This window comes from Bombina bombina, chromosome 5 (assembly GCF_027579735.1).
Source record: "Bombina bombina isolate aBomBom1 chromosome 5, aBomBom1.pri, whole genome shotgun sequence".
Lineage (NCBI taxonomy): Eukaryota > Metazoa > Chordata > Amphibia > Anura > Bombinatoridae > Bombina > Bombina bombina.
In genome coordinates this window covers 929,327,781-929,346,695 of record NC_069503.1, presented here as the reverse complement: position 1 = coordinate 929,346,695, position 18,915 = coordinate 929,327,781, and the positions used below count along the sequence as shown (strand labels likewise).

Sequence of the window (18,915 nt, the reverse complement as noted above, 5' to 3'; positions counted from 1 at the left end):
TTGGACAATAACAGATGAAAAATAAAAGATTAGCTTTAGAGAAATGTGCTTGTTCATGGACTGTAAGGAAATGGTATAAATAAAGTTGGAAAAAACAGAATATCCACAACATTGATGACTCTTATTTATCTACAGTCCAATGCTCATCGCTCCATACTTGACTTGCATGTTTTTAACAGACTTTTTAATAAATAAGGCCATCGTATGTAGATTCGCGTCAGCGATGTCTGGCGAGCGTATTGACTCCAGCGAATGCACCGAGATAGACGCTTTGATAAATCGGCTCCTAACAACAATATAGTGATAGTTAAGTGTCTAAGAAAATGGAATAAGCTTACATTTTAGCTGCTCTGCTCATGATGCTTACCTCAAACTTGGTCTAGCCTTAGTGAGGGTAAAATACCTCCCTTTCAGAACTTGCTATAAAACCTGGGTAGCGCTTGCTGATTGGTGGCTAAATGTACAGCCCAGGGTGCTGAACTAAAAATGTGCCGTTTTCTAAGCTTAGATTCCTGCTTTTTCAAATAAAGATAGCAAGGGTACAAAGAAAAAATGATAAAAGGAGTACATTGAAAGTTGCTTAAAATTGCATGCTGTATCTGAATCATAAAAGAACACATTTGGGGTTAGTATCCCTTTAAGCTGATATTGTTAACAAGTGAACTAATAGCTTGTGATTCTTGAACCTCATATTGCTGTTGCACGTTATGGCCTTGTCACTTCCTAGGATGATATATGCTGGATCTTTACATCAATCTGCTTTTTTTAGGCTCTTTTTGTTACATTTGTCCAGTATGAGATCAGAATAATATATTTGTATATTTTGAAGACAGCCTAAAATTACATTCAAGCCATGTGCTATAATTTATTTTATTAGTCATGTATTCGAGTTCCTACCGAAATGACCATGACTTACAAATTACTTACAGCTTACACAACATATGTTGGTGTGTCTGGTTTATATAAAGAAAATGCTGGCTTTGGGAAACCTTAAAGGGATAAAAAGGCCAAAATTGAAATGTGCATTGGTGCATTTCAACTTTAAAGTGATGGTAAATTCTAGCGTTTTTGAAAAACTAGGATTTACCAGTGCTACAAATAAAGGGGACTTTCAGTAGAATGCTATTTTATCCACAACGTTATTTTAGCCAATAGCGTGCTAGCCATCTGGCATAATGCCTATTGGCCCACACTATACCTGTATATCTATTCCTTTAGATATATAGGTATATGTATATATTTTACATTAACATAGGTGTATTTAGCAATAAAAATTACATATTTTTCTATGTGAAGAACATTGGAATGTAAAATATGGGTAAGGCGCTTTGTGTTTCGCAATGTAGCTCTGACGCAGGTTAGCGCACATGAAGAATTAGTTATCTTAAGGCACGTTATTGAAATAGTAAATATAAAATATTGTAAAAATATAATTAATAATTATTGTAGATACTGTAATATAGATAAATACAGCTCTGGAAACAATTCCAAAGACCACTGAAAAATTATCAGTTTCTTTGGTTTTACTATTTATAGGTGTTTGAGTAAAATAAACAATTGTTTTATTCTATAAACACTGACAACATTTCTCCCAAATTCCAAATAAAAATATTGTCATTTAGAGCATTTATTATATTATATTATATTATATATACCACTGCTGTGGTCATCACTGTCCTCTTGCAATAGGACCAACTGGATGGCAAAATCTGTGCTAGTAGTACCTCAAAAGTAATTGGAATAAAAAAATAACCATGCCAAAAGAGTTGAAAAAAAGGTTTGAGTGTGGGAAAGAAGGGTTCAATTCTGGATTTCTGGTAGAGGGATACAATGGCTGTTTCAATCCCTAAAATTTCAATGGCAGTGGTTCATAGGAACAAGGTCAAGCAGCAGACATTGGGGACAATAAAGCTATAGACCGCCAGAGAGCGCAACTCTCCACTGCCCGAAATGACTGTCGACTCCATTGAATGTCACTCAACAACTGTAGTATGACATTATGTGACCTAAAAAAAGAATGGCAAATGGCAGCTGGAGTAAAATGTACGTCGAGGACGGTTGGAAGCAGGCTCTTAGTGGTAAGGCTGAAGTTGTGCAAAGCTAGAAAAAGCCCTTCATCATTGAGAAGCAAAGAAGAACTAGACTGAGGTTTATAAAAGACCATTAGTATTGGACCGTAGAGGACTGGAGAATGGTTATCTTCTCTGATGAGTCCAATTTCCAACTTTGCCCAGAACCTGGTCATCTAATAGATAGACAGAGACCTGGAGAGGCATAAAAAGCCACAGTGTCTCACACAAACTGAAAATTGGTGGAGGATTACTGATGATCTGGGGGGCTTCAGCAAGGATATGGCAGGTTTATGTTTGTGAAGGACACAGGAATCAAGCAATGTACAAGATTATATACAACTCTAGCTGAACACAAGTGTCAGCTCTAGGGGTCGCAATACAGATGACTACAACAATAATATAAAGGGTTCTAGATTAAAATACCCAAAAAGTTGCAATGTCTAGTACATACAAAAAAAGAACACATATAATATTGAGCTATAGCACCTCAGAGGACCAGACGATAAAAAACACAGGATAATGTCTCTATACAATATAGGTACCAGTCCTTAATAGGGTCCAAAGATGTATAAATCCTCTTGATGTAAATATTATTGCTGTTTTAGACAGGTACAGCGCTTTCTCTATGGATCACACCTTGATTCAGGAGTCAGCTCTTTGCCAAATATAACGATCAGGATACAAACTTTCTCTGTGAATACAATCACAAAAAACAAAGGCGCCTCCTAGTGTGATACTGTGGATATGAATGGAGAGATGAATATAAACTGAATGGATACTTACAAGTGGAGCAGCACCCAAATGTGCTAAGTCAAGCGTACTGGGAATTTGCAGTGTCCCAGCTCACTGTCTCAGCATCAGTGCCGGTATCCGTGAAGTCCTCAGTGGATATAAACAAGCTCAGACTCTCATAATAATGTTAAAATAGACCACAATTTAATGGCAAATAAAAATCAGATATCAACCATATGACTCTGATATTAAAAAGGACAGAATGCAAAGCGTTTTCTTAGACTACTGTCTGTTTCATCAGACGCTTTTGTTTTTTGTGATTGTATTCACAGAGAAAGAATGCACAAGGTTATACTTGAAGAAAACTTGCTTCCTTCTGCTCTGACAATGTTCCCCAACTCTGAGGATTGTTTCTTCCATAAGGACAATGATCCATGCCTCACAGCCAGGTCAATCAAGATGTAAATGTAGGACCACCAGATAAAGACCGTGTCATGGCCAGCCCAATCTCCAGAACACCATTGAAAACCTTTGGAAAGTGATCAAGAGGAAAATGGAGGGTCAAGCCATCAAACAAAGCCAAGCTTCTTGAATATTTGCCTAGGAGTGGCATAACCAACAGTAATGTGAAAGACTGATGGAGAGCATGCAAGATGCATGGATGCTATGCTTGAAAATCAGGGTTATAACACCAAATATTGATTTCTGAACTCTTGCCAAGTTAAAACATTAGTATTGATTTTTAAAATAAAATTATATGAACTTGTTTTCTTTGCATTATTCAAGAGTCTGAAAGCACTGCTTTTTTTGTTATTTTGACAGTTGTCATTTTCTTTAATACATGCTCTAAATGATATATATTTGGAATTTGGGAGAAATGTTGTCAGTAGTTTATAGCATAAAACAAAAATGTAAATTTTACTCAAACACATACTTATAACTAGTAAACCAGAGAAACTGATCATTTGTAGTGTTCTGTATATGTGTGTGTGTGTGTGTGTATTTATGTAATATTATATATATATATATAATATATATATTATTATATATATAAAAAACTTGGAAATGAAGGGCACTCTCAGGACATTTTAGAGAACCACAATAATCATTTAATCAAAATCTCAACAGGTCCATCAAGACATAGTCGACGTTTCGGCTCTCTTTAGAGCCTTCTTCAAGAAAATTAAATCTTTCTTCGGTGAGACGCCGTACTCCCGAACAGGGAGTACTCTCAAAACTATGTTTGGGAGTACGGCGTCTCGCGAAGAAAGATTTAATTTGTCTTGAAGAAGGTCTAAAGAGAGCCAAACGTCAATATGTCTTTGATGACCTGTTGAGATTTTGATTAAATGATTATTGTGGTTCTTTAAAATGTCCTGAGAGTGCCCTTCAATTCAAGTTTTATTCTATATGAACTGAGGATTGCACCAGGTGGCTGATACAGTGCCAAGGTTGGAGTGCTGGGATATTTGCTATTTATATATATATATATATATATATATATATATATATATATATATACAGTGTATATAATATATATATATATATTATGTATTATTTATTATTTATAATTAATTTAATAATAATTATTTACTCTCACCTAGATTACAAGTTTTGCGCTATAGAGGGTGCGAAACAAATGCAACAAAAGTTGCGTTATTTCACCACCATAGCGCTGCCATTACGAGTTTGGAAAAAGTCGCCTTATGCATGCGGTATGGTTGCAATGAGCTTCATACCGCACAAATCCAAGCACTGCTTTGACGTGCTCGTGCACGCTTTCCATAGACGTCAATGGAGAGAGCGTGTTAGAAAAAAAATCTAACACCTGCGATCACGGAATGAAAGCTCATAATGCAAACCATTGATGTCTATGAGGAAAAAAAAGTTAGTTTAAACCTATACACCCTAACATAATGGTAGAAGAAAGAGAAGCGCAAAAAGTGCAGAATCAATGGTGTTAGATCATCACACACACATACAGGTTGTACTTACTAGAAGTAAGGCACTTGAGAAGTGCCACAAAAGCACTCTGGACTCTTATTAGCTGCCTAGATAGCTATCCTCTCGCTTAGAAGATGATACAAAAAAATCCAAAATCTGGATCGTGTGGTCAATCTGGAAAGAGAACATTCCATATAATCAATTCTGCAGAATTCGTAGAAATTATACGGATTGGTAGTGTATGATGAGCAATCAGCAAGCGGAGATGTAGTTCAGTATTGAATGCTCTTTGTTCCCCTCCCATTTACTTCCTGTGCAGCTGGATTGTTCATCATACACTCCCAGATCCGCTAATAAGAGTCCAGAGTGCTTTTGTGGCACTTCTCAAGTGCCTTACTTCTAGTAAGTACAACCTGTATGTGTGTGATGATCTAACCCACTGATTCTGCACTATTGTGGCGCCTTCTTCTTTCTTCTACCATTCTACAGAGCCTTGCTTATGTGCCATTAAGCTTTTGGAAGGAGTTATTGCAGCTCACGTTATTTACCATCGGGACTCACAGAATCCAAGATTGAAAAAGATCTCCATCTGGAAACCTTGGGACTTTTTCCAGGACTTTATCATTATATCCATATAGTGAACACATTTGTCTTGTTTTGTTTTTTGTTTTTCATTTTTATCACTATATATCTCTATAGAGATTGTATATCATACTCATTCCCTTATGTTATTAGTATATTGGGTCTGATAATCTTGTATGTATACAGCTACATTTGGGTGATCTCACTAGCTAGATACAGCAACATAGTTGCCTTTTGCACTATTATCACACCAGTATTTTAGTTTTTTAATTTTAGTATAATAGTAATGTTAGTTTAATGTATAGTTTAAACTTAGGTTTTTTTTTTAATTTCCCAGGTAAGTTTTTATTTATTTTAAGATAGGGATCATGTAATTTTAATTTAAAGTTAGGAGGTTGTTAGGTGTAGGGGTTAATAGTTTAATTTAGTTTTTTGCGAGTTTTTAGCTGCAGTGATGTGGGAGGCCAGAGGTTTAAGGGTTAATAACTTTATTTTGTGGCGGCGATGTCAGGGAGCGGCAGAATAGAAGTTAATATCTTATTATAGTGCAGGCATGTCGGGGAGCGGCGGATAGGGGTTAATAACTTTAGTATAGTGGTGACAATGTCGGGCAGTGGCGGAATAGGGATTACATTTTTTTATTAGTGGCGATGATGTCGGGAGCGGCAGATTAGGGGTTAATAACTTTAATTTAGTGTATGCGATGTGGGAGAGTCTCGGTTTAGGGGTAATAGGTAGTTTATGGGTGTTAGTGTACTTTGTAACAGTTTAGTTATGAGTTTTAAGTAACAGTTTTGTTGCGTAAACTCATAACTACTGGTTCAGATTGCGGAAAAGTTGGAACGCAAGCTTTTTTAGCCTCACCTCAAACTTGTAATGGCAGCGCTATGGAAATCCCACACAAAAACGTAATTTGTGTGTGGACTGATGTTGCATTACAGGCTAAAATGCCTGCGATACAGCTATAACGACAAGACTCGTAATGGCTGCATTGCTGTTTTAACGCTGAAATGGCCATTTTTTCAGCGTTATAACCAGAACGCAAAACTCGTAATCTAGGTGATTATTTATTAATATTTTTCAATTTTTATATTTAATAAATAATAATGTGCCTTCAATAGTTCATGTCAGGTTAGCGCACATGAAGAATGAATGTACTTCTGTTTGGTTATATACGCAAACCTAAATGAGCATTAATTCTTCATGTGCGCTAACCCGACATGAACATGACATTTTAAGCAACTTTCTAATTTATCCTATTATCAATATTTCTTCGTTCTCTTGCTATATTTATTTTAAAAGCAGGAGTGTAAATCTTAGCAGCCAGCCCATTTTAGGTTCACCATGGATAGCGCTTGCTGCGGTTTGCTTATATTTACCCACCAATAAGCAAGTATAACCAGGTTCTCAACCAAAAATGGGCCGGCTCCTATGCATCACATTCCTGCTTTTTAAATAAAGATAGCAAGAAAACGAAGAAAAATTGATAATAGGATAAATTAGAAAGTTGCTTAAAATTGCATGGTTTATCTGAATCATGAAATAAAAAAATTGGGTTTAGTGTCTCTTTAAGTCAAGAAGCCTTTAATTCAGGTTTATGGCCCTATACCTAACTCTCCATTTGATGACTATGCTTTTTAAAATTTAAAACCTTATCTCAACATTACTTTAACTAATTGTTCGTTGTTTTGCTAAATTGCAACCAGAATGTAAAGAATATTCCTCATGTATGCAGTAAGAGACGCCATTGGCTCCAGAACTACCTGATGTTTATTTAAATTTACAAGACAAAACACTGACACATTTTACATGATAACTTCACGTTTTAACCAAGTAAACTGACAGTATAATTTGTCGCCCACAATAAAATTGATTAAAAAAAAAAAAAAAAAGCACTTGGTTTCCTCTGTATGCCTCACAATTTGGTTTTACTTTTACCCAGAATCTGTTGTTTTTATCCTAAATAATTTAGTAGCATGAGTTTACATTTTACTTTTTGCTTGTAGTTTGGATATAAAATGATATTTTTTTAATACACACATGTTTTTTTTTTTTTATAGGTGGAGTGGATTTCTCCTTTGTGCCATGGCAATGCTACTTGTTATATCCCAATGTTTACTTTTCCCAAAAAACTTCCACCTCGACAGAAAAGAAGAAAAAGAAAAAGAAATCAAATTCTTATGACGTTTCCAGTGATGATGATGTAATGAAAGAGAAGTCTACAAACCAGAAAATAGCAGAAACAGGTGCTGCCCCATCTATTGGATTTGGACAGAATTTTAAAGGTATTTTATTGTATTTATTTTTTGTTAATCAATTTAAGTTGTTAAGATGAAAAAGCATCATATTAACCATATATAGCTAGAAAGAAAAACAGTTGTCTTAAAGGGAAACTGAGCCCAAATTTTTTCTTTTGTGATTCAGCTAGAACATTCAATTTTAAGCAACTTTCTAATTTACTCCTATTATCAATTTTTCTTTGTTCTCTTGCTATCTTTATTTGAAAAAGAAGACATCTAAGCTAAGGAGCCAGCCAATTTTTGGTTTAGACCCTGGACAGCACTTGTTTGTTGGTGGGTGAATTTATTCACCAATCGGCAAGAAAACCCAGGTTGTTTACCAAAAATGGGCCGGCATCTAAACTTACATTCTTGATTTTCAAATAAAGATACCAAGAGAATGAAGAAATTTTGATAATAGGAGTAAATTAAAAATTTGCTTAAAATTGCATGCTCTATCTGAATCACGGAAGAAAAATTTTGGGTTCAGTGTCCCTTTAAGAAAATAAAAGTTCACATGACAACTAGTATTTCATATATTCAATTCACATGATAACTAGTATTTTATACATTAGGACAGCCAAATCCTCTTTTAAGCCCAATATTAAGGCAGATTGAAATTCTAAAAATGTAAATAATAATAAAAATATACTGAAAAATATGTTTGTCAGAAAGATATAGTTATAATTAAAACTTAGCTGTTCTCATTTGCAAAATCTCTGCTGCTTTTTTTTCACATATGCCACACTTCTATTATAGAATGTCCTAAATAAATCAAGTAGAGTTGTGATGTTATCTTGTGCTAAGACATGCATGACCCAAGCTCTCTTCATTGAATGTTCTCTAACAGACAAACACAGTCACCCAGCCACCTATGGCTTTTAGTATTTAATATGTGCTATTGAAAGAAATGTTTGCTCATGTACTTCATAATATATTTGCGATTTTTTGGGATCTATTCCAGTCCATTAGACAAGGCATGCAAAGTTTATCATATGTTTCTTTACTGGGTTTTCAAGGCTGTTCCAATCCAATTAGAAAACCATCAACACTCCCCCCAATATAGGGCTAGATTACAAGTGGCGCACTATTGTTAACGCAGGTTGAGATAAGCAATAACACAACTGTGCTAACTTGCATGTATATATTACTTGTTGTAAGTAAAGCGTTCACTCAAGCAGAAACGAAATTAGCGTGCATCTGGTTTGAAGATGTACTGTAAAGTGTAAGGGTTAAAATTAAATGTGCACCAAAACAACATAAATACATTAAAATATAGTGTTACACTTTATATACAATTTTTGGTAAAAGAAATTATTAATATAAATATATTTTTTTATAAGGGTTATAAGGAATGAGGTATATAACAAGGTATTTGAATGGAAAGGGCTATATTGTGTTTGTGTATATATATATTATATATATACAACATATACACACACACATTTGGGACCCTTTCCACTCAAATTCCTTAAAACTTTAAAAATATTTTTTTATAAATTTGAATATTTAATAATGTTTTTACTGCATATTTAATGTTATGATTTTACATTCCAATGCTCTTCACATAGTAGAAAATGTTCTTTTTATTTTTAAATATATATTTCTATATACATCTGTATGTATCTATACCTGTATATATTTATATAGATATACAGGTATAGATATATATTTTACAAAAAAATAATTTATATATATTATATATATATATATATATATATATATAGTATTTGATTTATTTATTTTTTTTAAAAAATTTTTTTTATATATATGTGAAGCACCGTGGATCAAAAATATTTATTATTACCTGCTTGTTTAGAGCTGTAGGTCGGGTTAGCATGCAAACGAAAAGTCTAAGGCTTTTTTCTTTCTAATGGTGTTGAGAGTCCACAACCTTGGGTTTGGGATTACATCACCTGGTCAAATATCCCTCCTACTTGCCTTTCTCACCCAATAGGTATTTGCCTTGTCAATGAGAGGGGAATGATAGAGGTGCTAAGAAGATTTGAAGAAGAATTGATAGAAGTTTCCCTCAAAGGACAGTTCCTGGAAGAAAGGGATTTAGGAGAGTTCTGTCTGTGTTTGGTAATGCTTCTCCTAGGAGTTATTCTTATCACAAGCAAGCCACAGGTGTTGCTAGCAAGTTCCTAAGCCTCCTCTTGTTGGCCAGGTAAATGTACAGTTAGTTACACAAAGGGATTTTATATCTGCAGTAGTTTTATTTTTCAAATGTGTACTGCTCTGAGAGTTGCAGGCTACTATGGGACTTAGTACCCCGAGCCACTGGAAAATCTTTATAGTACTTATTTAGTACCTCATGTTGAGCTACTAAGTAGTTTAGGGCCCCATTGTATTTTATTATACTGAACAACAATTTGTGAACATGGAGGTTTGTGCACACAAGTGTCAGCTAGGGTTGCTAAGGGCAGCTAATTCATCATACATATCCTCCTTGGATATGGCAGGAGGATTGATGTCACCTACACTTCATTTGGGCTTCATTTCCTTTACACATTTTTTTAGCCTTTAAGTTTCGCCGAGCGACGGGGTTCACTTCTAGAAGCACTGAGGCAGCAGAGATTGGACTGAGAATGGTGGGGAGGCTTGGATCTCTACTTTCCTGTGGCTAGGTTAAGCAGTTTCCTGCCACAGGAAAGCGTTTTGGTGCGCTTCCCCTCATCCTTCCACTGTCGGCACAGTTACGCTCAGGACACTTCAGCGTACTTCTGTCCACTTGCTGCACTGATCCTGCTTGGATCTAGGGAGGGGTGTAAGTTCCTCAGACTGTGGCAAGTGAGGCTCATTATTATAGTCTGGCTCTATTAGACAAAGTTTTGGGGAAGTGTGTCTTTTATAGTAAGAACAGGCCTAGCGTGGTTGTGGGCTTGCTTTCTCAACTTTGCTGGGGATTAGTGTTTTAGAGGCTCTTATCACACTGTCTGGCACTATTCTCTTTCTTTGCGTCCCTTGCAGTGTTAGGGTGTGTGCAGGGGATTTACTATGGAGCATTCTAAGTACTGCCACTATTGATATCAGTACTTCGGAGGGGAGGTCCCTCAGAAATCCGTATTCCTGTTATCAAAAGTTTATTGTGCAAATTAGGCACAGTTTGTCCAGCTGAAACAACCCTGCCTTTGTTCTGACCATCCTCATTCTCCTAATACATCTACTGCTGCGGGACATTCCTCTGTTTATCTTACTTAGGGTGGAGTGACAAATTTTGCGCTTGGATTTAAGAACCCTTTAGAGTCAGCGGTTTCTCAGATTATGGCGGGGATACCACCTGCAAGTAACTGCAAGCGTAAACATAAACACATCTCATCAGAACTCTTCATCAAGACATATTACCCTGGCTCAGCTTGCACAAGTCTCTAACAGATCTTCCTATACTTCAGATTGAGAGGGGTTCCTCAGAGGACTTTTTGTTCTGACTCTGACAAGGAATCTGACGACATTACTTTTCTGTTTAAAATGGAATATCTACGTTCTATATTGAAGGAAGTATTAAAGTCCTTAGGAGTTGAGAATAAACTGATACACAAGCTAGATATGACTTCCAGGCCCATGTTTAATGGTTCCAGAGGTGTTACCCGTTCTGTTATTTGTCTCTGAGTTTGTCTCTAAGGAATGGGACAAGCAAGGAGTCCCCTTTACTCCATCTTCTACTTTTAAGAAGCTTTTTCATGTCCCTGATCCCAATTTGGTATTGTGGAGAACTATCCCTAAGGCAGATGGAGCTATATCTACTTTAGTCAGGAGACCACTATTCCTTTAGAAGATAGTAATTCTTTTTAGAAATGTGCACAGCAAAAAAAAATTGTTTTGTTTTGTTTTCATTATTTAATTAAATAATTTCGTTTTGGCAAATTAGTTATGTTAAATCGTTTTTTTCGGGTTCCATTCGTTATTTCGGATCCATTTGTTATTTCGGATACATTCCTTATTCATATTTATTATTCTATTCTAAAGTTTAATTAGAATAATGAATATGAATAAAGAATGGATCCGAAAAACTATTTAACTTAAAATAAGGAATATGCCATTATGAAATGATCTAAACCGCCGCCCCCCACATCGCCAACACTAACTAAACCTATTAACTCTAAAACCGCCGTCCCCCACATCGCCGACTTTAACTAAACCTATTTACCTCTAAACCGCTGCCCTCCAACATCGCCAAGACTAAATAAAAACCTATTAAACTAAGGAATATGCCAATATGAAATGATCTAAACCGCCCGCCCCCACATTGCCAACACTAACTAAACATATTAACCTCTAAACCGCCATCCCCCCACATCGCCAACACTAAATAAAACACTAACTAAAACCTATTAACCTCTAAACCCGCCATCCCCCCACATCGCCATCACTAAAGAAACCTATTAACCCTTAAACTGCCGTCCCCCCACATCGCCAACACTAAATAAACATATTAACCCTTAAACGGCCGTCCCCCACATCGCCAAAAACGAAATAAAGCTATTAACCCCTAAACTGCCATCCCCTCACATCACAAACACTAAATAAAATTATTAATCTTTAAACCGCAGTCCCCCCAGATAGCAAGTAGATAAATTAAACTATTAACCCCTAAAGCTTATACCCCATAACTTTAACAGAATTAAAATACAACTAAAGTAAAGTTACAATTATTAACTAACTACCTATTTAAAATTAAATACAAACTTACCTGTGAAATAAAAATAAAACCTAAGCTAGTTACAATATTACTATTTACTAACTACCAAGTTAAAATAAATACAAACTTACCTGTGTAATAAAAATAAAACCTAAGCTTAAACTAAAAAAAAAAAAACTAACATTACTTGTTTAACAAAAATAATATTCCAAAAAATAAAAAACCTAACATTACTAAAAGTAATAAATACTAAAATTACAAAAAATAAAAAAAACTACCATTACAAAAAATAACATGCGAAATTATCCAAAATAACAAAAAATATTCCTATTCAAATACCCCATTTAAAAAACACCCCAAAATAAAAAAAAACCTAATCTATAATAAACTACCAATAGCCCTTAAAAGGGCCTCTTGTAGGGCATTGCCCTAAAGTTAACAGCTCTTTTGCCAAAAAATAAAAACAAATACCCCCTAACATTATAAACTCCCACCCCCCAACCCCCCAAAATAAAAAAAACTAACTAAAAAAACTAATCTACCCATTGCATACTGCTCTTTTACAGCCCATTAAAAATAAAAAAGCCCTAATCTAAAAAAAAAACAAATCACCCACAAAAACAAAAACCTAACACAAACCCCAAAATCACTACTCGCCGTTCCTGAAGTCCGGCGAAAGATCTTCATCCCAACGGCGAAGCATCTTCATCCAAGCGGCTCCATCTTCATCCATCGCGGGACCGGCATCTTCTATCTTCATCCCAGCCAAAGGCGGAAAAGTCTGTGGATGCGCGGAGGCAGAGGTTCAGACGGAGGTCCATCGGTCTGACTTGGAGGTCCTCTTCATGCGATTGTCCGCCGCACACTGAAGATTGAATGCAAGGTACCCCTTTTATATTGGGGTACCCTTGCATTCCTATTGGCTGAAAAAATTCAAATCAGCCAATAGGATGACAGCTGCTTAATCCTATTGGCTGATTTGAACAATATAAAAAGGGTACCTTGCATTCAATCTTCAGTGTGCGGCGGACAATCGCAAGAAGAGGACCTCCACATCGGACCGATGGGACTACTGCCTGGACCTCCGCGCATCCACCAACTGCTCCGCCTCCCGCTGGGATGAAGATAGAAGATGCCGGTCCTGCGATGGATGAAAATGGAGCCGTCTGGATGAAGACGCTTTGCTGCTGTGATGAAGATCTTTCGCCGGACTTCAGGAACAGTGAGTACCGATTTTACCAGTGTTGGGTTGTTTTTTTTTAGATTAGGGATTTTTATTTTGATGGGCTTAAAAGAGCTGAATGCCCATACAAATGCCCTTTTCAGGGCAATGGGTAAATTAGGTTTTTTTTGTTTTTTTTTTTTTTTTTTTGGGGGTTTGGGGGGGTGGGGGTTTGTAATGTTAGGGGCTATTTGTTTTAATGTTTTGGCAGAAGAGCTGTTTTAGGGCAATGCACAACAAAAGGTCCTTTTAAGGGCTATTGGTAGTTTATTATAGATTAGCTTTTTTTATTTGGGGGTGTTTTTTTTTTAAATGGGGTATTAGAATAGGAATCATTTTTATTATTTTGCATAGTTTCGTTTGTTATTTTTTGTAATGGTAGTTTTTTTTATTTTTTTAAATTTTAGTGTTTATTATTTTTTGTAATTGTAGTTTTTTTTGTAATGTTAGGTTTTATTATTTTTAGTAATGTTAGGTGTTTTATTTTTTGTATTATTTTTTTTTAAACAAGAAACTTTAGTTTTTTTTTTTTAGTTTAAGCTTAGGTTTTTATTTTTATTTCACAGGAAAGTTTGTATTTATTTTAACTAGGTAGTTAGTAAATAGTAATATTGTAACTAGCTTAGGTTTCATTTCACAGGTAAGTTTGTATTTATTTTTAAATAGTAGTTAGTTAATAATTGTAACTTTTCTTTCGGTGTATTTTAATTATGTTAAAGTTAGGGGGGTGTTAGGTTTAGGGATTAATAGTTTTATTTAGTAAGTCGTGATCTGGGGGGATCGCAGTTTAGGGGTTAATAGGCTTATTTAGTGTTGGCGATGTGGGGGGACGGCGGTTTAGGGGTTAATAGGTTTATTTAGTGTTGGTGATGTGGGGGATGGTGATTTAGAGGTTAATAGGTTTAATTAGTGTGTTGGCGATGTGGGGGGATGGCGGGTTTAGAGGTTAATAGGTTTAGTTAGTGTTGGCGATGTGAGGGAACGGCAGGTTAGAGGTTAATTAATAGCTTTAGTTAGTGTTGACGATGTGGGGGATGGCAGTTTAGAGGTTAATAGCTTTATTTAGTGTTTGCTATGTGGGGGGATGGCGGTTTAGGGGTTAATAGCTTTATTTCGTGTTTTATTTTGGAAATGTGGGTGGGGGGCGATGGTTTAGATTAGAACAATGAAACCGTCTGAATATGAATAAAGAATAGATATGAAAATTAGGAAACTGATTGATTCGTTTTCTGAATTTTTCGTGATTTTAGTTATGGTGCTGATTCGGAAATTCAGATTCATCCGAATCGGCCAATATTCGTCCGAAAATTAAATTCAGCCAAAATGAATTGCACATGTCTACTTCTTTTAAAAACCCTATGGACAGGAAGCTGGAGGGTTCCTGTGGAAAGCTTTACTTTAAGGGGGCGGTTGTTTCAACTATCAGTCAGTATTGCCGCAGTGGCAGGAGCTGCTGCTTTCTGGTGTGATTCCTTAAATTACCTAAGTTCATTTTTAGAAGATATCCAAGGTCGTATCCAGTGTTTAAAGAGGACAAATTATTTTATTTTTGATGCGATCATACAGATTGTTTGCATTAATGCTAAGAATACTACTTCTAGTGCAAGGTCTGTCCTGTCAAAACCTCCAGTCTCTCAGCTTAACTGCATGGAGATTGAATGGTTGATTCTTTCTCAGAGAGGCTTCTCTGATTCTGTAATTGAGTTTTGATACAAGCTCACAAACCCTGTTACAAGAAGGTTTTATCATAAGATGTGGAAATGTTCTGATAGGGGTTATTCCTGGCATTCTGTGAGAATTCCCCATATTCCTTAGTTTCTGCAGAAAGACTTAGAAAAGGGTTTAATTGCCAGTTCTCTCAATGGGCAGATTTCCACGCTCTCTGTTTCTATCTTGGAAGTTTCTGTTTTTACTGACTATTTTTCAGAATTATCTGCCTTATCTTGCATTCCGCCTTACTTGGGCCTAGATTTAGAGTTGGGCGGTAGCCGTCTAAACCAGCGTTAGAGGCTCCTAACGCTGGTTTTTACCGCCCTCTGGTATTTGGAGTCAGTCATTAAAGGGTCTAACGCTCACTTTCCAGCCGCAACTTTTCCATACCGCAGATCCCCTTACGTCAATTGCGTATCCTATCTTTTCAATGGGATCTTTCTAACTCCGGTATTTAGAGTCTTGGCTGAAGTGAGCGTTAGAAATCTAACGACAAAACTTCAGCCGCAGAAAAAAGTCAGTAGTTAAGAGCTTTCTGTGCTAATGCTGGTTTATAAAGCTCTTAACTACTGTGCTCTAAAGTACACTAACACCCATAAACTACCTATGTACCACTAAACCGAGGTCCCCCCATATCGCCGCCACTCGATTAAATTTTTTTAACCCCTAATCTGCCGACCGCCACCTACGTTATACTTATGTACCCCTAATCTGCTGCCCCTAACACCGCCGACCCCTATATTATATTTATTAACCCCTAACCTGCCCCCCACAATGTCGCCTCCACCTGCCTACACTTATTAACCCCTAATCTGCCGAGCGGGACCGCACCGCTACTATAATAAAGTTATTAAACCCTAATCCGCCTCACTCCCGCCTCAATAACCCTATAATAAATAGTATTAACCCCTAATCTGCCCTCCCTAACATCGCCGACACCTAACTTCAATTATTAACCCCTAATCTGCCGACCGAATCTCGCCGCTATTCTAAATAAATGTATTAACCCCTAAAGCTAAGTCTAAACCCTAACACTAACACCCCACTAAGTTAAATATAATTTAAATCTAACAAAATAAATTAACTCTTATTAAATAAATTATTCCTATATAAAGCTAAATACTTACCTGTAAAATAAACCCTAATATAGCTACACTATAAATTATAATTATATTATAGCTATTTTAGGATTTATATTTATTTTACAGGTAACTTTGTATTTATTTTAACCAGGTACAATAGCTATTAAATAGTTAAGAACTATTTAATAGCTAAAATAGTTAAAATAATTACAAAATTACCTGTAAAATAAATCCTAACCTAAGTTACAATTAAACCTAACACTACACTATCAATAAATTAATTAAATAAAATACCTACAATTACCTACAATTAAACCTAACAATACACTATCAATACATTAATTAAATACAATATCTACAAATAAATACAATGAAATAAACTAAGTAAAGTACAAAAAATAAAAAAGAACTAAGTTACAAAAAATAAAAAAATATTTACAAACATCAGAAAAATATTACAACAATTTTAAACTAATTACACCTACTCTAAGCCCCCTAATAAAATAACAAAATAAAAAAAATGCCCTACCCTATTCTAAATTACAAAAGTTCAAAGCTCTTTTACCTTACCAGCCCTGAACAGGGCCCTTTGCGGGGCATACCCCAAAGAATTCAGCTCTTTTGCCTGTAAAAAAACCACATACAATACCCCTCCCCAACATTACAACCCACCACCCACATACCCCTAATCTAACCCAAACCCCCCTTAAATAAACCTAACACTAAGCCCCTGAAGATCTTCCTACCTTATCTTCACCATACCAGGTTCACCGATCGATCCAGAAGAGCTCCTCCGATGTCTTGATCCAAGCCCAAGCGGGGGGCTGAAGATGTCCATGATCCGGCTAAAGTCTTCATCCAAGTGGGAGCTGAAGAGGTCCATGATCCGGCTGAAGTCTTCATCCAAACGGGAGCTGAAGAGGTCCATGATCCGGCTGAAGTCTTCTATCAACGGCATCTTCAATCTTCTTTCTTCCGGATCCATGTTCATCCCCGCCGACGCGGAACATCCATCTTCACCGATGACTTCCCCGACGAATGACGGTTCCTTTAAGGGACGTCATCCAAGATTGAATCAGCCAATCGGATTGAACTTGATTCTGATTGGCTGATTCCATCAGCCAATCAGAATTTTCCTACCTTAATTCCGATTTGGCTGATAGAATCCTATCAGCCAATCGGATTTCGAGGGACGCCATCTTGGATGACGTCCCTTAAAGGAACCGTCATTCGTCGGGAAGTCGTCGGTGAAGATGGATGTTCCGCGTCGGCGGGAATGAACATGGATCCGAAAGAAAGAAGATTGAAGATGCCGTTGATAGAAGACTTCAGCCGGATCATGGACCTCTTCAGCTCCCGCTTGGATGAAGACTTCAGCCGGATCATGGACATCTTCAGCCCCCCGCTTGGGCTTGGATCAAGACATCGGAGGAGCTCTTCTGGATCGATCGGTGAACCTGGTATGGTGAAGATAAGGTAGGAAGGTCTTCAGGGGCTTAGTGTTAGGTTTATTTAAGGGGGGTTTGGGTTAGATTAGGGGTATGTGGGTGGTGGGTTGTAATGTTGGGGGGGGGTATTGTATGTGTTTTTTTTACAGGCAAAGAGCTGAATTCTTTGGGGCATTGCACCGCAAAGGGCCCTGTTCAGGGCTGGTAAGGTAAAAGAGCTTTGAACTTTTGTAATTTAGAATAGGGTAGGGCATTTTTTTTATTTTTTTATTTTATTAGGGGGCTTTAGAGTAGGTGTAATTAGTTTAAAATTGTTGTAATATTTTTCTGATGTTTGTAAATATTTTTTTATTTTTTGTACTTTAGTTAGTTTATTTCATTGTATTTATTTGTAGATATTGTAGATATTGTATTTAATTAATGTATTGATAGTGTAGTGTTAGGTTTAATTGTAGATAATTGTAGGTATTTTATTTAATTAATTTATTGATAGTGTAGTGTTAGGTTTAATTGTAACTTAGGTTAGGATTTATTTTACAGGTAATTTTGTAATTATTTTAACTATTTTAGCTATTAAATAGTTCTTAACTATTTAATAGCTATTGTACCTGGTTAAAATAAATACAAAGTTACCTGTAAAATAAATATAAATCCTAAAATAGCTATAATATAATTATAATTTATATTGTAGCTATATTAGGATTTATTTTACAGGTAAGTATTTAGCTTTAAATAGAAATAATTTATTTAATAAGAGTTAATTTATTTCGTTAGATTTAAATTATATTTAACTTAGGGGGTGTTAGTGTTAGGGTTAGACTTAGCTTTAGGGGTTAATACATTTATTAGAATAGATTAGGGGTTAATGTTTGAAGTTTGGTGTCGGCGATGTTAGGGAGGGCAGATTAGGGGTTAATACTATTTATTATAGGGTTATTGAGGCGGGAGTGAGGCGGATTAGGGGTTAATAACTTTATTATAATAGCGGTGCGGTCCGCTCGGCAGATTAGGGGTTAATAAGTGTAGGCAGGTGGAAGCGACGTTGTGGGGGGCAGATTAGGGGTTAATAAATATAATATAGGGGTCGGCTGTGTTAGGGGCAGCAGATTAGGGGTACATAGGGATAATGTAAGTAGCGGCGGTTTACGGAGCGGCAGATTAGGGGTTAAAAAAATATGCAGGTGTCAGCGATAGCGGGGGCG

At 36.2% G+C, this 18,915-nt stretch overlaps 1 protein-coding gene across 1 annotated transcript in view; it reads left to right on the top strand.

The window, feature by feature from the left end:
- The window catches only part of SLCO5A1 (solute carrier organic anion transporter family member 5A1), a 282,587-nt gene that overhangs the window by 151,048 nt on the left and 112,624 nt on the right, over positions 1 to 18,915 (top strand). The window contains 3 exon segments of the mRNA XM_053715106.1: positions 7,391 to 7,434; positions 7,437 to 7,477; positions 7,480 to 7,615. Of these exon segments, the coding sequence (XP_053571081.1) occupies positions 7,391 to 7,434; positions 7,437 to 7,477; positions 7,480 to 7,615 (221 nt within the window).